Raw genomic sequence first — 19,541 nt, forward strand, 5'->3', positions numbered from 1 at the left:
ATGAGGCAATCGATTGGATTTTACAGCAGAAAAAGCCCTCGAATTTGAGGGGTTTTTAACGCATTTTGTACCCTAGTTTTTATTTTCATGTTCTACAATGGTGGGATTATGTCAAGAGGTGTAATTCCTTTGGGATGGATAGGGTCTCGGTGATTCGCAGGGAAACTGTAGAATTAAGTATTGATTCTCCAGTTAATCTGAATGGCTCCGATCCGGATTATCTAGATGTAAAGAAACCTGAACTCTGCGCTGGATTGGTTGATCACAAGGGCTATAATAGTAGTTGCGAGTTCTTGAAAGGTCACCCTCAGTGCAAGTCAGGAGGGCTCTTAGATTACACGAAGTTTTATTATTGTGATTGTGGCGACAGTGCGTGGACATATCTCATGTTGGGTGTTTGGCTTGCTGCATTGTTTTATCTTTTAGGAAACACTGCAGCTGATTTCTTCTGTTGTTCATTACAAAAGCTTTCGAATTTATTGAAGTTTTCTTCTACTGTTGCCGGGGTTACTCTGCTGCCTCTAGGAAATGGAGCTCCTGATGTGTTTGCAAGTATTGCAGCTTTCGTGGGGACTGGTGCTGGGGATGTAGGCCTTAACAGTGTTCTTGGAGGGGCAGTCTTTGTAACTTGCATTGTTGTTGGGGTTGTTTCCCTTTGTGTAGCCGATCATGATTTTCAGATCGATAAGAAATGCTTTATAAGAGATATATTTTTTTTATTGTTTCAATAATGGCCCTTCTGTTGATATTGGTTGTTGGTACAGTGAGTGTCGGAACCGCCATTGCTTTTTTATCTATATATGTGGTGTATGCCATTGTTGTTGCCGCGAATGAGGTTCTGAGGGAACAAACTCAGAGATTGAAATTGGATGCTGTCACCCCTTTGCTTCCGGTAAGAGGAAGTATATTTTCTCAGGGAACTCAAGAGGATGAATCCATGTTTAGCCCGTTGCTTGATCTTGAAACCGACGATGATGGAGCTCAGTCTCATTCATCCCTCCCACAGTGGATGTGGGCCTCTAATGTTGCGATCTACTCAAACCAAGTTTTGAAGATTCCTGTTGGCGATAAATCTTTGTGGGGTTGGAATGATGAAGACTCGGGAATCAAATACCGAGCTTTCTCTTGTTCGAAGCTATTTGCCCTGTTGGAGTTGCCTTAACAGTTCCAAGACGACTCACTATTCCTTTAGTGGAGGAAGAGACATGGTCAAAGTTTTATGCTGTTGGCAGTGCTTTGTTGGCACCAGTTCTCCTTTCATGTATATGGAGTGCACAAGACAATGTAAGTTCTGAAAGTAGAATAATCGGCTATCTTCTGGGTGTTGCAGTTGGATGGACGCTTAGTGTTCTTGCATATAACCACACAAGATCAGATCACCCACCCCAGAAATTCTTACTATCTTGGGTTTTAGGAGGGTTTTTTATGAGCATTGTCTGGTTTTACGTGATTGCAAATGAGCTCGTTGCTCTGCTAGTAGGACTAGGTGTCATTTTTGGTATCAATCCCGCCATCCTCGGTTCGACTGTATTGGCTTGGGGGAACTCGATGGGTGATTTCGTTTCAAACGTTGCATTGTCGATGAATGGAGGGGATAGCGTGCAGATTGCCATGTCAGGATGCTATGCTGGTCCTATGTTTAATACGCTTATTGGATTGGGCATCTCAATGCTTCTTGAAGCCTGGTCTGCACAACCTGGTTGGTTAAAAATCCCACGAGATACGAGTTTGTATTATACCCTTAGCTTTCTCATGTCAGGACTTGTTTGGGCACTCGTCGTGTTGCCAAGGAATGGCATGCGTCCTAACAGGATGCTTGGAGCTGGCCTTATCACAATTTATTTGATATTTCTCTCTTTTAGGGTGGCTCCTGCATTGGGTTTGATTTCGTTTGCTGATTTTAGTTAATGTACAGATAGCCTTGAATATTCTTCAAATGTATCTTTAAAATAAAATGTAACACGTGGTAGTGGATGTTTTTCATTATAGTCTGTGTTCGTGTGGAATACATGTTTGCTGTGCTTTGCTCCCATGCTCCTAGTAAAAATCATCTTTCGGAAACAAGGATATTAGAATTATATAATTTCTTGATTTTTTCCTCTTATAGGGTACAAATTCTCTTTGAGTGTTCTTGAATTCTTGTTTTCTCAGTTGGTATTTGGTACCGGTCATGTTTGATGGTTACGCTAAAGTCTTGAATGAGTTCCATCTATTTTCATGCCCAGTGTGTAGCATTAACGTAATTTGAATCTCCACTTGATTGTCCAAATCCTTGTCTCCTCATATATAATCACAGCACATAACAATAAATGTGACGTTCGAGATTCGGATTCGACGTCATTTTTCAATATACAAAAACGAGTCTTTCTAGCGTGTTTATTTATGTTTTCATCTCAAATTTATCCTACATAAGCTTAGAAAATTTGTCACAAAGCTTGGGGGTTTTTGGAACTAAAGATAATGTCATCAATATTTATTTGTACAAGTTGAGTGTTGTCTCTCTTAGTGAATTTAAAGATAATCTTTTCTACATTTCCAATAATATTATCAATCAAGAATTTGGACAAGGTATCTTACCAACCTCGAGGAGCTTGCTTCAAACCGTAGATCATTCGGCTTGTACAGTTCCAATAATAAAACCACAACTGACAGCTTGTACACAAAATTAGAACATGAATGATTAAGAAATCCAAGCGGTTTCACAATATAAACTTACTCATACAATAAAGCATTCAACAAAGCAGTCCATTTGATAAACCTTAAAATCCTTAAAAGGCAACAAATGCGAGGAAAATTCTAATAGCTTCAAGTCTAGCAACAAGAGCAAATGATTCATCAAAATTAATAACAGTTTTATGTCAATGTCTTTGAGCTACTAATCTAGATTTATTTCTTACCACCAAGACACTCTAATCTAGTTTGTTTTTATATACCTATCTAGTTCCAATAATATGTTGATTCACCCGTATGGGCACTAAATTTCGTACTTTGTTGTGTTCAAACTGGTTAAGTTTTTCTTGCATAACATCTATCTAACTAGAGTATGTTAAAGCCACATCTACTTTCTTAGGTTCTAGTTCAGAAATAAAATCAGCAAGAGAAACTCTTCAAGCATTTTTTTCTAGTTCTAATAGGAAGGGCTATGTCACCGATGACCATCTAGGATGGATGATCTCTATTTCACCGGTAGTTAGGTCCAAGAGGACCTATATCTTGTGGTTGAGTGGGTTGTTCATCAAGATCATCAGCTATATTCTCCTCTTGAATAAGGTTCACATGGTTTTCGACAATGGATCTCCTTGTCAATGATCTGGTCCAATAGGAAATCTTATTCTATAGATGGACTGGATTCATGGATTGCTTCAACATTTCTTTGCAAGTGAATCTTGCAAACACTTTTACCATCAAGATTAGTGGCGTCCAGCCGGTTGCTCAATCATATATGAAAGTTCTGTTTCCACAGTGTATGTGTGAGTTGAGAGTTGTGTGTTTCAGAATATAGGTGTTGTGCGTAGGTGTTGTAACACTCACGATAACATGCAGCGGAAGTTATAAGTTTAACACACCTAAACGTAGTTGGAATAACGATAATAATAAGAGAGACGAGATATAAATTATGCACAAGTATAAAATACTTGTGCGATGCCTCAGGGCAAAATAATTCACTAGAAAAACTTGTAAGTTTACAAAAATCAATACTAGTGAAAGAAGTAAACAACTCCCTTGTAAAGGTGAGTAACAAATTGCATCCAAAACTTCTGACAAAGCATAACCGGTATACAATGGATGCATTAACCGAGAAAGAAAAGGTCTTCAAAAGAACAACACACTAATCAACATAATGATTAGGTGTTGGCGTCATAGGATGCAAGCACTTCTCGGCAACAACAGTACGAGCTAGCTTTAATCTCCGAACTCTTCTCGAACACCTTTGGCTCTCTAATAATCCTCTCTCTCACGCCGCACACGTTTAGTTGTTTGGAGTCATATTTAACCTAGACAAAAGAGCAATTTCATTAGGAAACAAACTCTTTAAAAATAAGGATAATATCTTAAAGATATTGTGAGATCATATCATTATAATATCATATCAAAAACTAGAAAGGCAAAATATCAACAATAATCATGGAAAGTATTTCAAGGAATAAAAATTCCTTTCAATCTCCCCTTTTTGCCTTTCTGGACAAAACAACCCACAAGTGAGTAATTAGGCTGAACTCCCCCTGAATGGATAACTCAGTGACTCCCCCTGAACAATTAGCCAGTGTTGTATGTTAGATGTTGCAACATTCAAGTCATAACACCGAAATTGTTCATTAATCAGGAGGATCAAATCAGAAAAATAAAAAGACAACTAAAAGGTAAGGGGTACAAGAACCATCCAGAGAGAAAAAAGAACACAAAAACTCAAAATCTCATTCATCATGACTGCCATCATCATCATCTTGGGCTCCACTGGTTTCAGCAGCATCTTCTCCCCCTTTTTGTCCAGAATGGAGGCTAGTAGCAAGAAGAAGCTCATAGTCTGCAATTTGATTTTCATAATAGTCAATAGTCTTCTTGGCATGAGCAATCTGTTGACGACCATAGTCAATTTGAGCTCGAATGTAGGAGACAGCTAATGTAACATAACCAGGAGGAGGTGCAGGAGGTAGACCAGCAGCGAGAGACGCATAGGTATCAGCAAGGTCAGGCTGGGGCGTCGATGTTGTGTTTCCAGTGTGGCCAACATCTGGAGCAACACTAGAACTTACCCAAGGCAGATCAATCTGTCTATTGCCTTTAAAATACACAGGAGAAATCTTCAAGAAATCTTTAACCGGGCAGAGATCTTCATCAATATCCCGAATGAACCCTTGAGACTCCAGGATTCCATAGATCAGTGAGGGATATGGCAACTTTGTCTTCTTGAAATCCCCTTCAGCATACAGTAATGCTGTCCTGAACACCAACTTACCAAAATTGAAGGGCCTTCCAGTGCCAATATTAAATAGTACCATGGCTTGAGATCTGGTCACTGTGGTGGAATTAGTTGAAGGGGTCCAATTCCAAATGGCGGTCTTATGTAGGACAGAGTAGAAAGAAGTGAGATTAGCAGCACTTAGCTTCTTGGGATAGTCAGGGAAAACGGCGATCACACCTCCTGTGAGTACAGAGGTGACATAATGTATGTCAAGCTCCTCGTCAGCTTCCTCAACATCGGAAGTGTCATAGAAGGCATTGATTACTGACGGAGAGAAATTGTAAATGCTATCCCGCACAAACACTCTTCCAAACTTCACTGAGTCCTCAACTCCAACACTCTTCAGGAGATTACAATAAAATTCCAGCACCACACGGCGGCAGTATGGTACAGCAGTGGTAACCGTGGATAGCAACCTTCTGTTCTTGAGGAACTCAATCAGGTTGTATCGCCCATAAGCATTCACATCAATATTTTTCTCTTCTATCAGTTCTCTCTGAATAAATAGTGGCCACAACACCAAGGCATCCTCGGAATAAAATTTGGGGGAAAAGGACTTACTTAAGTCATAGTCAGTGTGGTCCTCGGTGTTGTCAACATCGTCCTCAACACCGGCAGCATCAGGGGCAGCTTCTTCTTCGAAAGGTTCATTCCCCTCTGAACTAATATCTTCAGAACCCTCATCATTCTGTTCTTCAGATTCAAAATCAGATACAGATGTTGAAGAGGAATCCTCAGGAGCTCCAGGTTGATTTTGTTCAAATTCCTTCAGCATTTCTGAGTCAGGCTCATCCTCCTTGAAAATTCGTTTCTGGGCAGCCTTTTTTTCCTTAAGGTGAGCAAGAAATTCCGCCAAAGATTGTTCATCTTCTTCAGCCTTCTCGGAAGTTCCTTCACCAGCAGGACTTCGGGGATTTTGAGTGGGGCTTTGTTTTCCAGTATCAGAGGTGGAACTTGATACCTTTGCTGCAGCAGTTGGTCTGGGACGAGCCACCAACTCAAAATCAGCATCATCGGAGTCGTCCCCCGATGAGAAATCGGTGTCCAGAAGATTAGAAGTTATAGATGCCCAGTGGTTTCTTGGTTGGAACAAAGTCAGGGTCGAACCCTGCTTGTCTCTTTGACTTTCTGCGCATGGGGGTAGGGGGAAATGCTCTGTTGAGGGCTTCGAAATCTGGCGGATTCTCAACACAAATCTCATTCCCAGGTTCCCCAGGGATGATAGTTTCCAGTGGCATTGGTTCGTCTGATAGAGCCCACAATTTCCTGTCCCTCGACATGAACTTCGGTGGAGGGTGTTGTGTTCGGCGACTCACCACCCATACTAGCAGCCATTTCACTCCTTATATCTTGAGGATCAAAACCAGCCATCAGCAAAATCACGAGAAAAAGTGGTAGAAAGATTTCGAACTGCACAGAAATTTTCACAAATGATTTGCGCGAAAAACAAATGAACAGCAAGGGTATGCGAAATATTGAGAATGTGAGGGAAAGAGTACACAGTAAAGCTAGTCTCTATACCCCCGTAAGAATTTAAGCATTACCCTCCAACGGTAATATTTTGTTAAGCCGCGACTACAGCCCTTTCCGAATCAGGTTTTCGCTCACCCAACGGTAACTTTTTCTGAACCGGTGTAATCATTATTTCAAGATACCAGTCAGAACAAAACGCCACATCAAATTAACCCCACAATCAGTTAGAAATCAAGAATATTCAAGATTAAGTTGGTTAGGGTGTTTTTCGAATGTCATGAAAAAAAAAACAGGTACCCCGCTGGACATGATTAATTCACAAAACAGCAGAATGAATGACCTAAGTTTATGCCTAAAATATGATCGAAAATGAAATGCACACACATGTGATCAAACTGTGATCAGTCTGTACACAGGTGTTGGCAACACCTCTTGGCAACACTCACAAGTTGGACTCAACCTTTCTTGAACATTTTTATTCAGACATGGTAGCTCCCACTCTAGAAGAACGGTCTTCATGGGACTCCTCTAGGTAGCTTTTTCCATCTGTATTTTGACTTAGAAGTGGTAGCTCTCACTCTAGAAGAACGGTCTTCATAGGACTCCTCTAGGTAGCTTTTTCCATTTTCTTCTAAACAATTTTTTTCTTTTCCTCTTTTCTGTTTTTCACCTTATTGTTAAAAAAAATTTTCGAAGTCATTATCTGCATGGGACAAGATCATGTAGTACATGAACATCTTCACAGTTTTATGACTAAGTTTGAGCACACTCCAGACTTCAGGGAAGTTTGACAGAAAGGTTGATTCATAACTGAGAGCCTACCATTTAGTATCCTTCACCTGTACAGTCTTCACACAAAACAGGATGAATGTAATATGTCTAGCATCCTAAAAATAAAATTCACATGCATGCTGAGTGTTGTCCACCGGTGTTGTAACACCGTGGACAACATCCGTGAGTTATCATTGTGCACACAAGCTGAGAGACTTCCTAAGATTGGAAAATCTCTCAAAGTCCAATGGTTTTGTAAAAATATCAGCCTAGTTGGTTCTCAGTTCTAATAAATTCCATTCGAATTATACCCTTCTCAACCAAATCTCGAATAAAATGATGTCTAATGTCAATGTGTTTCGTTCGAGAGTGTTGTACAGGTTTTTTGAAATATCAATTGCACTTGAGTTGTCACAGTATACAATTAAGGTATCACTGTTAAATTCATAATCTTTAACCATTTGATTCATCCACAAAAGTTGTGAACAGCAACTAGCAGCTGCGACAGTACTCAGATTCAGCAGTGGACAAGGACACACAATTTTGCTTTCTACTATACCAAGACACCAAATTGTTACCAAGATAAAAACATCCACCTAGTGGTGCTCTTCCTATCATCTAGGTTTCCTGCCCAATCAGCATCACTAAAACCCACTAAATTAGGTGTTCGTTTCTTTGGTGTACCACAAGCCTAAGTCAACTGTTCCAGAAATATATCGCAAAATTCTTTTAACAAGCTTTTAAATGAGTGACTTTAGGATCAGCTTGGTACCTAGCACACAGGCAAACACTAAACATGATGTCGGGACGACTTGCACTTAAGTAAAGAAGGCTGCCTATGATGCTGCGATACTGGGTGTTGTCAACACCTGTCGCAACATCGTCCTTGGATAGTTTTTCAGTCGATCCCATTGGAGTTTTCATGTGTTTAGTGTTCTCAGTAGAAAATTTCTTTACCACATTCTTGGCATACTTAGATTGGCATAGAAAAATACCATCATGCATTTGTTTAATTTGTAAACCAAGAAAGAAACTCAATTCTCCTACCATACTCATTTCAAATGTGGTAGACATGCATTTAACAAAATCATCAACATGCTTTTGAGAAGAAGCACCAAAGATTATGTCATCCACATAAATTTGACACACAAGTATATCATGCTTTGACTTTTTAATAAAAAGGGTTTTATCAACCTCACCTCGTTTGAAGCCCAAGTTAAGCAGATATTCCGTAAGCTTACCATACCATGCTCGTGGAGCCTGTTTAAGCCTATACAGTGCCTTCTTCAACTTGTAGACATGGTTCGGGTGGTGTGGATCTTCAAATCCTTTAGGTTGGCTTACGTACGCTTCTTCTTTCAAAATGCCATTTAAAAATGCACTTTTCACATCCATTTGATATAATTTTATGTCCATGTGACATGCAATAGCAAGTAAAAGTCTAACCGATTCAATCCGGGCAACAGGGGCAAACGTTTCATCAAAATCAATTCCTTCAATTTGAGTATACCCTTGAGCAACTAGCCTAGCTTTGTTTCTCACAACAATTCCAGATTCATCAGTTTTGTTTTTAAAGATCCATTTGGTTCCAATAACATTCACATTATCGGGTCTGGGAACCAAATCCCACACATCATTCCTAACAAATTGTTCAAGTTCCTCATGCATCGCATCAACCCAAAATTCATCTTTTAAGGCTTCACTTATATTTTTGGGTTCAACGAGTGAAATAAAACAAGAATGACTTACTTGAGAGTACAAGGAAGTCATGCATACTAGTCCCATCATTTTCCGATAGTCTACCTTCTCCTTTCTTCTAGTTTGCATTCCTTCAAATGTTTCTCCAATGATCTGAGATGATGGATGATTTTTCTGAATCTTGCTGGGAATGTCAATCCCATCATTGGTTACACCATCATCATTTTCAGTATTCTCTTCTGGTTCATCATTTGATTTTGCCAATGCAGGTGTTGTCTCAGGTGTTACAACACCGGGTCCAACATCTGTGTTAGGCAGTGTCTCACTTGTATTCAGGAGCCCATCAACTTCATCCTCGATTGTTTTTCCTGTTAGATCTGCAAGATCGTCAAACACAACGTTAATAGATTCCATAGTCGTTCTTGTTCTCAGATTATACATGCGATATGCACGACTATTGGATGAATAACCAAGAAATAAACATTTGTCACTTTTAGAGTCAAATTTTGCAAGATGTTCTCGATCATTCAAAACATAACATACACACCCAAAGACATGAAAATACTTGAGGTTCGGCCTCTTTCCCATGATGATTTCATAGGATGTCATAGTGGAACCACTCCTTAAGTACACACGATTTGAAATATGACATGCTGTGTTCAAGGCCTCGGCCCAAAATCTCTTTGAAATATTCTTAGAACTTAACATGACCCTAGCCATTTCTTGCAATGTTCTATTCTTCCTTTCGGCTATTCCGTTCTGTTGAGGAGTCTTAGGGGCCGAAAATTCATGAGTTATCCCCTTCTTTTCACAGAATGATATGAAATGTGAGTTTTCAAATTCTTTGCCATGATCGGTCCTTATCTTACCAACCCTCATATTATGTAGATTAGTAATCTTAGCATGTAATTTCTTGAAAACATCAAATGTATCGGATTTTTCTCTAAGAAATCTTACCCAAGTAAAGCGAGAGAAAACATCCACACAAACACAAGAATACTTCTTACCTCCAAGACTTTCCACTTCCATTGGACCCATAAGATCCATGTGCAAGAGTTCAAGACACCGTGTTGTCCCAAAGTGTTGCAACACTTGGTGGGGAACACGTGTTTGCTTACCTTTTTGACATGCACCACAAACATACGGAATTCCAGAGGATAAATTAGGCATACCTCTCACAGCATGGTACTTACCAAGATTCTTTAATGTCTTGAAGTTTGCATGTCCTAATTTTTGATGCCACATGTTTAATTCGCTCACCTTTGAATGATTGCTCACTATGTCTTCTCCAAGTTGATAGCAATTATCAGCAGACCTAGTACCTGTCAAAATGCGAGTATTAGTCTTATTAAACACTTCACAATTGTCTTTATCAAACTTAACATGCAAACCGTCGTCACAAAGTTGACTTATGCTTATTAAGTTTGAGTTAAGCCCTTCGACATAGAGCACATTGTGTAGATTAGGCAATCCATCAACATTCAAGGTTCCTTTCCCAGCAATTCTTCCTTTAGCACCACCACCATATGTCACATGACCACTCCTTAGTTCAACAAAGTCAATCAAATGGTCTTTAGAACCTGTCATGTGGCGCGAGCAGCCACTGTCAAAGTACCATATTCCTGCAATGTTAGTCTTTAATGAAGTATAAATAACAGAACATTGAATCTGTGCCTTTGGTACCCAAACCTTTTTTACCATGGGTTTTCTGTTGGCAGTGTTGCGTCGGGTGTTGTACAACACCTGTGGCAACACCCGTTCTGATTCCCATCTCTTGTAATCATCTCTCAGTTTAAAGCAGTAGGGTTTGATATGACCAGGTCTGTAACAGTAGTGACAGATGAAGTGGCGCTTTCTGGATTTAGACTTTTTGATAGACAATCGCCCTTTTGATGGAGTACCCTTTTCAGTTTGTGTAGCATTCGAAGCTTCAACACTTCCTTTGACAAAAACAGTTTGTTTTCCCTTAGTGTTGGAAGATTCTCCAATTTCAAACAGACTATTCGGATAACCAAGTCCAGCTTTGTCATTCTGTCCAGTCATCAAAAGTGAATCAAGTTTGGATGAGCTTGAGTTCATCTTGGCAAGAATCTGAGTTGCTTCTCCAAGTTCCTCTTTGATTTTGCATAATTCCAAATCTTTCTTGCTTAAGATTACTTCAAGTCGTGAAATTTGTGACTTTAGCTCAACATTTTCTTTGGAGAGACTTGCATTTACTTTGGTTCTTTTGATCCAGTCTTCATATAACTCTTCGTACATCGTCTGCACACTTTCTAGAGTGACTTCATCATCATTTATCTCTTGGATTTCAGACTCACTTGCCTCCGCAAGGGTTGTAGATGTAAGACATACTGACTTCGAAGAGGTGTTGCGGCCAGGTATTGCAACACCTGTGGCAACACCCAAAGGATTGACTTGCATTGAGCGCTTTTCCTTGATCACAGAAGATAACGATGTGTGATTTTCAGATTCACTCGATCCTTGATCATCATCAGACTCTTCATCACTCAGGGTGACAGTCATGCATTTGTTTTTCCTAAGTCGATTGGCACACTCATTGGCATAATGTCCATATCCCGAACACTCTCTACATTGCACCGAGTCCAGGTTTCTGACATTAGATTGGATTTGCACTTCGGTCTTTGGTCGAAACTGTCCTTTCATAGGAGTAAACCTTTGAGGTTTTGCAAATGTGGAGTTATTAGGCAGCTCAGACTTTTGTCCAACTTTCTTCTTTTCTCTCATAGTCTTCAAATAATCACCAAATTTCTTAGTAAAAAGAGAGATCGATTCTTCACCTAAATCAGACTTATCCACCTCTTTAGATATTTGAAGGATTTCATCATAAGATTCAGTTGAGGCTTCAAAGGCTATTGTCTTCCCTTTATCCTTCCTTTGAAGATCAAGATTCATCTCAAAGGTTCTGAGAGAACTCATTAGTTCATCTAAGTTGATTGTTGACGTGTCTTTAGATTCTTCTATAGCACAGACTTTGACATTGAATCTTTCAGGAAGAGATCTTAGGACCTTGTTCACCAATCTTTCATTTGGTATGGGATCTCCTAGGCCATGTGATTCATTTGAGAGTTGTCTCAGCCGGCAGTCATACTCAAGGATAGACTCCTTGTCCTCCATTCTCAAACTTTCGAACTTTGATGTCACCATCCTTAGCCTAGTTTTACGCACACTCGCGGATCCTTCACAGTGCTTCTGGAGTATCTCCCAAGCATCTTTGGCGCATACACAAGTGGTGATTAAATTAAACATCCTTGTGTCAACGGATGAAAATATAGCATTAAGAGCCTTGGAATTATAGTTTGATGATTGCACTTCATCGACAGTCCATGTACTTTCAGGTTTGAGCCGTGTGTCTCCATCAGCATCCTCGAGTTTTGGTGGACTCCAACCATCAAGTACACGTTGCCAAGCTCTTTCATCAATGGATTTAATAAAAACCCTCATCTTTACTTTCCACAATGCATAGTTTGATCCATCCAACACGGGAGGCCTAAAAACGGTATTTGTTGATCCTTCCATAATTCCTTTTCACTCTGAAAACAAAACAAAACAGGATCTCACTTAGTAGCGTCAAGTGGAGGCTCTGATACCAATTGAAAGTTCTGTTTCCACAGTGTACGTGTGAGTTGAGAGTTGTGTGTTTCAGAATATAGGTGTTGTGCGTAGGTGTTGTAACACTCATGACAACATGCAGCGGAAGTTATAAGTTTAACACACCTAAACGTAGTTGGAATAACGATAATAATAAGAGAGACGAGATATAAATTATGCACAAGTATAAAATACTTGTGCGATGCCTCAGGGCAAAATAATTCACTAGAAAAACTTGTAAGTTTACAAAAATCAATACTAGCGAAAGAAGTAAACAACTCCCTTGTAAAGGTGAGTAACAAATTGCATCCAAAACTTCTGACAAAGCATAACCGGTATACAATGGATGCATTAACCGAGAAAGAAAATGTCTTCAAAAGAACAACACACTAATCAACATAATGATTAGGTGTTGGCGTCATAGGATACAAGCACTTCTCGGCAACAACAGTACGAGCTAGCTTTAATCTCCGAACTCTTCTCGAACACCTTTGGCTCTCTAATAATCCTCTCTCTCACGCCGCACACGTTTAGTTGCTTGGAGTCATATTTAACCTAGACAAAAGAGCAATTTCATTAGGAAACAAACTCTTTAAAAATAAAGATAATATCTTAAAGATATTGTGAGATCATATCATTATAATATCATATCAAAAACTAGAAAGGCAAAATATCAACAATAATCATGGAAAGTATTTCAAGGAATAAAAATTCCTTTCAATATACACTGATCTCCTCTAGTACTAGACAGACAAAAGCTTCATAAAAAATAATATGAACTGTTTCTTCAACAATTAGTGATTTGTCTGAAAACTGTATAAGCTTTACCGACTAAAGAATAATCAATAAACAAATCCACATCAAATTATAATAAAAAAAATTAAATGAGTTTTAACATTCTTATGGATAAAGCACTTGCAGCCAAACACTTTAAAATATGAAATATCTGGTTTTGTGTCATTCTAGATCTCATATGGAATCTTATTGTGATTTTTGTTTGTTATTGATATGTTTTAAGTATACCAAGCTCTATTAAATGTTTCAGCCCAAAGTTTTTAGGTACACCAGAATCTTCAATCATTTTTCTATCGCTTCCTTTAAGATACAATTTTTTCTCTCAGAAAAGCCATTTTGCTGAGATGACCTTGCAGCTGAGAACTCATGTTTGATTTATTGATCATCTAGATAAGATAATAGTGTTTTATTCGTAAATACAGTGCCCATGTAACTTTTTATCTTATTTATCACAAGAGATTTCTCATTTGTATCCATTTTACAATCTTCACCAAGTGAGCACTTATCTGGTCTTTGGATTGTAGAAAGATCACCCATGTATACCTGGAATAATAATCCACTATCACTATAGTGTACATCATTATTTCTAAGATCTTACATTATAAGACCAAAGAGATACATATGCAGTAAATCCAAACATTTGTTGGAGGAGTTACACTCTTGGTTTTTAAAAGTAAATCTCACTTGCTTATAACATAACTTGCATCCAGTGCATATCTTATTTCTAGCAAAATCAATTTTGAGCGGTCTCATCACCAATTCTTGCTTGCTCAAACTGACTATAAATTTGAAATCCAAGTGATTTAACCGCTTGTGTCACAACTAATATCTATTACTTGCATAGCAAAAAATATATAGAAGCAATAAGGTGATCATCAAACCAATTAAATTTATAGGTTTTTTGTTATCTTAATCCGGTTAGCATGATATCACGATTGCTAGATTTATGGTGCATGCATGCTTGTGAAAAAATTCAACAGAATAAATCACATAATTGACAAATGATAATCAGGTTGCAGCAAAGTTTTTCAACTATCAATTCATCTTTCATAATGACTTTGTCATAGATAATCTTAGTCTTACCCACATCCTTATCCTTTGAATTGCTTCCAAATGCGACTTTTGGTCCTTTGAATTCAATGAATTCTAAAATCTAAGTATCTTGACATCTTCGGTCATGTGTTTAGAGCAGCCACTATCCAAATACCAGGTAGATTCTTCAACTTTCGTTTTCTTCTATACTTGCAGTCAGTGAAATAATATTTTGACACCAAAATCTAGTCAGGCCTTGATCGGATTAACTCTTTCAAAACCCACACTTGATTTATCTAATGGGCCTATTCGTATATGTGTCCAGAAAAATGTGCGGATGTGCATCTTAGAAATCTCCGGAACGAAGTAGCCCAGTCCCCTACTCTTAGCATTGTTCTCATAAGATACGGTCTGGTTTGTCTGAATTTCCGTTCATGTTAATATATCATGTTATACAAGACAAAATTTATCATTTTAGATTTTTATTTGTCTAGAAACAATTTAATATTTACCTTTGAGGAGCTTCAGTCTTGGTTTTCATAGCCTAGGCAAGTTTTACTGCTAGCCGGATTTTGCAACTCATGTATGATGTATCTTTTTTAATGAGGTAGAAGACTTGTTCCATGTCTTGACCAACTTGATAAAATTTTGATTTTCATTCAGAATTGCTTAGAACAATTTTCACATATTATCATTCTCAGTTCAAACAGATATAGTTTTACCCTAAGTCATCAAGCTCTTTTCGCTTCATGCAGCTAGATTCACTTGACTTATCTCTTAGGCTTTCCTTTTATGCCTTAACTTCATATTTTATACTCATTAACTGTTTCATGCAGTGCAGTGACAAAATCTTCTTGTGTAAACTCATTAGAACTAATATCAAATACCTCATCATTGTCTGTTTTTGGCTCTGTATCAGCCATCAAGCACTTAATTGGTTCTTCATCAGTTTGACTTGATCAAGTCTTTGAACGAGATGTTTCTAAGTTTGAGTCAGCCCAATTACTTTTTCTATCCTCGGTAACAAGCACTTTCTGGTCCTATTTCTTTTTGAATGACTTCTTTCCATCCTCAAACCTTCTTTTCTCGTAGAGATTTTTCTCATCTTTCTTGGTTCGGTTGAAATTTGCAAAAAAAAAAAAAAAGAAGACCATTTTTTCCACGGTTAAAACAAGCTTGACCATCATCTGTTGGGTCAATTTTATGATAATGTTTAACAAATATAGATTGATTTTTGTGAATAGATTTAGCAACTTTTTGACAAATAATTACATGGCCTCATGTTTTATATGTTATGCAAAATTCTTGCATGGAGGCTCTTCATTCACCGTTGGAGCAACTATGGTTGTGGCTAGAGACTTGGTTTGATGGGATGTGGTTGGTTTTTCTTCAATCCGAAATGCCTAGCGCGAACTCATATGTCTTGAGGTCTACAAAAAAAAAAAATCACGCAACTCAAGCTTTTGGGATTTTTTATTCTCTCGTAGTCATTGTCTTCATTTTCCACTCTCAGGACATATCTCACTTTAACTGCAAAGAAAACTCACAATCAGTATATTCTTTTCCAAGAATGGCAAGCTCAATAACAATAACAAAATCGCTCATGAAATTCATTTAAGATTTCTCCCACTTTCATCTTGGTATTGTCAAAATTCAGCATGACAATAATGAGTTTTACTTTAGTCTTGTCATTTCATTCGCGCAAATGGGTCAACTTCTCTCAGATCTCTTGAGAAGTTGAGCAGATCTTGATCTTGCTAAACATGTTTTTGTCTAGAGTTTTGTAGAGAATGTCCTTGGCCTATTATATAGATTGACCTTCTTCTTGTACTCAATAAAGACAAGTGGTTCTCTACCATTTGAGTTCAAACTTCATTTACTGCAATGGTGATATTAGCTTTTAGGATCTTCATGGGCTCATCTATAATAACATACCACATGTCATAATCCTGAACAAAAAGATGAGTTTGCATACGAATTTTTAGTCACCATAATCTTCTTTTGAGAACTTAAGAATCTTGTCAAAAGATCCATGATTATGTTTATGTCAAAGGTTGAAAAAACCCCCTCTGATATCATTTGTTGAAATACTAAATATTTGTGCTTGAGATGTTCTCAAATCGGACCTAACAATTGTTAACTGTAAAAGTCCTTTACTCAATTGGATAGATGCAGTTGGACTAATTTAAAATGTTTTTCAAATAACAAAACAATGTGGATATATTTGGAGAACATATAGTCAAGTGACTTAAGCTTTTAACAATTCAAACTAGAAATTAACGAATGAAGAAAAGTAAGCAAACAAAGTATATTTTATGGAAGTTAAAGGCTTAATCTTTCAACATCTCTCCTTATTTCACTTCGGAAGTAATTCACTAGAAAAATTTGGTTTTATAATAGTTTGTACAAACTCATTTCAATTAGGACTTATACCTTACAAAAATTTAAACTCTTAGTAAAACTCAAACAAATACAACAACTGTAAAATATATGAATCCTCTGATTCAATGGTTAAACAACTATTGGCAGTTAGCCTTCAAAGAAAGATTTGAGACATTGTGAGAAGCCCTAGTTGATCTTTGATGATATGAGATAAACTTGAGAGCGGTTTGAGAATTTTTCAAGTAAAAGTTCTCCAGATCTTGAAAATAGAGAGTTTATAAGCTTATGTGAACACCATTGGCTTCAAATGAATGAAGACACTTTCATTCTTTTGTTGATCTTGATTCCAACGTTGCAACGTTTGACTTTAATTTTTATAATGCAAATAAAACTTTGTCTATGTCCTTATTTGATTTATGGTACACTGGAAGGTATGATTTCTTTGAACTTTGTGAAGTCCATCTTGAAGACCAATTGAACTAAATCTCGCATAGTCCGTTTGGGTTGCGTGAATATCCGGTTTGATAATAAAATAATGAAGCTCGAAGAATCCGACTAGAAATATCATCCAGGTGAATACTCATATGATCCAGCTTTGAGAAATATGGTTCTAGAAGGCAACATGACTAGGCTTCTATAACTCCGGCTCGACACCTGTAAATATCAATGGCAGTTGGGTCTTATAATAGTTAGAAATTATTTTTTATGACCAAAATGAAAGAATAAAATCTAACATTAATATTATTATATTTAGTATATTAATTAAAAGCTAAATTCATAGATGGCTTACCTTTCTTATTTGCTGAAAGGGTTAGAAAAGTTTTAAGAAAGGATGATATAAATATCTCTTATGATAATTATACTTATGATAATTTAATTAATACTTGTATTCAAGAGGGTTTAGCTCTCTGTAATGAATTAAAATTAAATAATCAAATTAAAAGACAGAATTTACTAGAGAAAAAACAACTAGGAAAATTTTGTGATCAATTTGGTATGGACTTACCTAATAAAGGTAAGAAGAAAAGTAAAGATAATAATGAAAAAATTTATAAGAAAAGACATTTGTCTGATAGACAAAAAGATAGAAAAAGAAAAAGAAAAAAAATTCGTGAATTAGCTAAAGCTGATAGGAAAAAAGATAAATACAAAAACAAATTAATAATTTGTAGAAAATGTAAAAAGCCAGGACATTATGCTGATCAATGTTGGGCTAAAAACAAAATTAATAATTTAGATATAGATGAAAATCTAAAAGAAACATTATTTAAAATAATAATGGATTCTAATAATAATTCTGATAGTGATACTGAGAATTCTTCAAAATCTTACAATTCAGAAGAAATTTTAGATAATGAATCAGATATTTCTGATTTAGAAGAATGCAATAATTGTATACAAGGAAAATCTTGTATTAATCCTATAGAGGATAATAATAAAAATGATGAGTTTTATAACCTTATGTCTCAATTTCAAGATATAAATATTAATGTTTTAACTAACAATAATATTTTAGAATTCTTTAAAATGATTAAGGATCCAATATTAAAATCTACTATCATAGATCAAATGGAGAATACTGCTTCAACTAGTAATAATGATAATAATATTCTTGTTAAACAAGAACAAGCTTATTCTATGAAAGAAGTAAAAAATCTTTTACAGAAAAAATATAGTCAACAAAATCCAGTTACTATACAAGATTTAGTTAAAGAGATTGATAATCTTAAAGAACAAGTAAAAATTTTACATAATAACAATAATAGTTTAAATTATCGTATTTCAGTTATTGAAAATAATAATAATTCAATTTCTGAAAGTCTTGAAAATATTCAAGATTTTTCATTTCCTGATAATAATCAGAAACATTTATCTGTTTTGAGTATGATAATATCTCAAAAATGGTATACTAATATTACTTTATTAATTGATAATTCTTATAAAAAGAATTTCATTGCTATGATAGATAGTGGTGCAGATTTAAATGTTATACAAGAATGATTAATTCCTACAAAATATTTTCATAAAACTACTCATTCTCTTTCTCATGCAGGAGGAGAACCTTTAGAAATAAATTATAAATTACCTAAAGCTTATATTTGCAAAGATAAAAACTGTATTCAAACCAGTTTTTTATTAGCGAAAGATATTTCTAGTCAACTTATACTTGGTCTTCCTTTTATATATCAAATTTATCCTTTAACTCATGTAGATGATAAAGGTATAATAGGAACTTATCAAGGTAATCCTATTTCTTTTCAGTTTATAACTAAACCTGTTCATAGAATTTTAAATGAATTACAAGAACAGATTGAAAGAAAAACCTTTCAAATAAATTCTTTAAAAGAAGAAATAAAATTTCTTACAATTGATGAAAAATTACAGAATCCTAAATTACAGGAAAAAATAAAAATTATTTATAATAAATTTTCATTAGAAATATGTAATGATCTTCCAAATGTTTTTTGGAATAGAAAGAAGCATATTATATCTCTTCCATATGAAGAGAATTTTGATGAGAAGAATATTCCTACCAAGGCTAGACCTTGTCAGATGAATTCTGAATATCTAGAATTATGTAAGAATGAAATTCAGTCTTTGTTAGATAAAGGTTTAATAAAACCTTCTCAATCTCCTTGGTCATGTACTGCTTTTTATGTTAATAAACATTCTGAGCAGGAAAGAGGAGTTCCTAGATTGGTTATAAATTATAAACCTCTTAATAAGGTTTTAAAATGGATTAGGCATCCTATTCCTAATAAAAAAGATTTATTAGACAGATTAGTTCATGCAATCATATTTTCAAAATTTGATTTAA

General features: G+C 36.2%; 1 protein-coding gene and 1 pseudogene across 1 annotated transcript; one reads left to right on the top strand and one right to left on the bottom strand.

Moving 5' to 3' along the window:
• Nucleotides 1-2,030, top strand: LOC140832459 (cation/calcium exchanger 4-like; annotated as a pseudogene).
• A 6,810-nt stretch (nt 2,031-8,840) lies between these two features.
• LOC140808677 (uncharacterized) lies at nt 8,841-12,442 on the bottom strand. The gene is made up of 4 exons (XM_073165841.1): nt 10,321-12,442; nt 10,024-10,227; nt 8,957-9,282; nt 8,841-8,846 (listed from the first exon to the last, which is right to left on the bottom strand). The coding sequence occupies exons 1-4, from the start codon at nt 12,440-12,442 to the stop codon at nt 8,841-8,843; spliced, it is 2,658 nt and encodes an 885-aa protein (XP_073021942.1).
• Nucleotides 12,443-19,541: the final 7,099 nt, after the last annotated feature.

This window comes from Primulina eburnea, chromosome 1, assembly GCF_022965805.1.
Source record: "Primulina eburnea isolate SZY01 chromosome 1, ASM2296580v1, whole genome shotgun sequence".
In the NCBI taxonomy this organism is placed as follows: domain Eukaryota; kingdom Viridiplantae; phylum Streptophyta; class Magnoliopsida; order Lamiales; family Gesneriaceae; genus Primulina; species Primulina eburnea.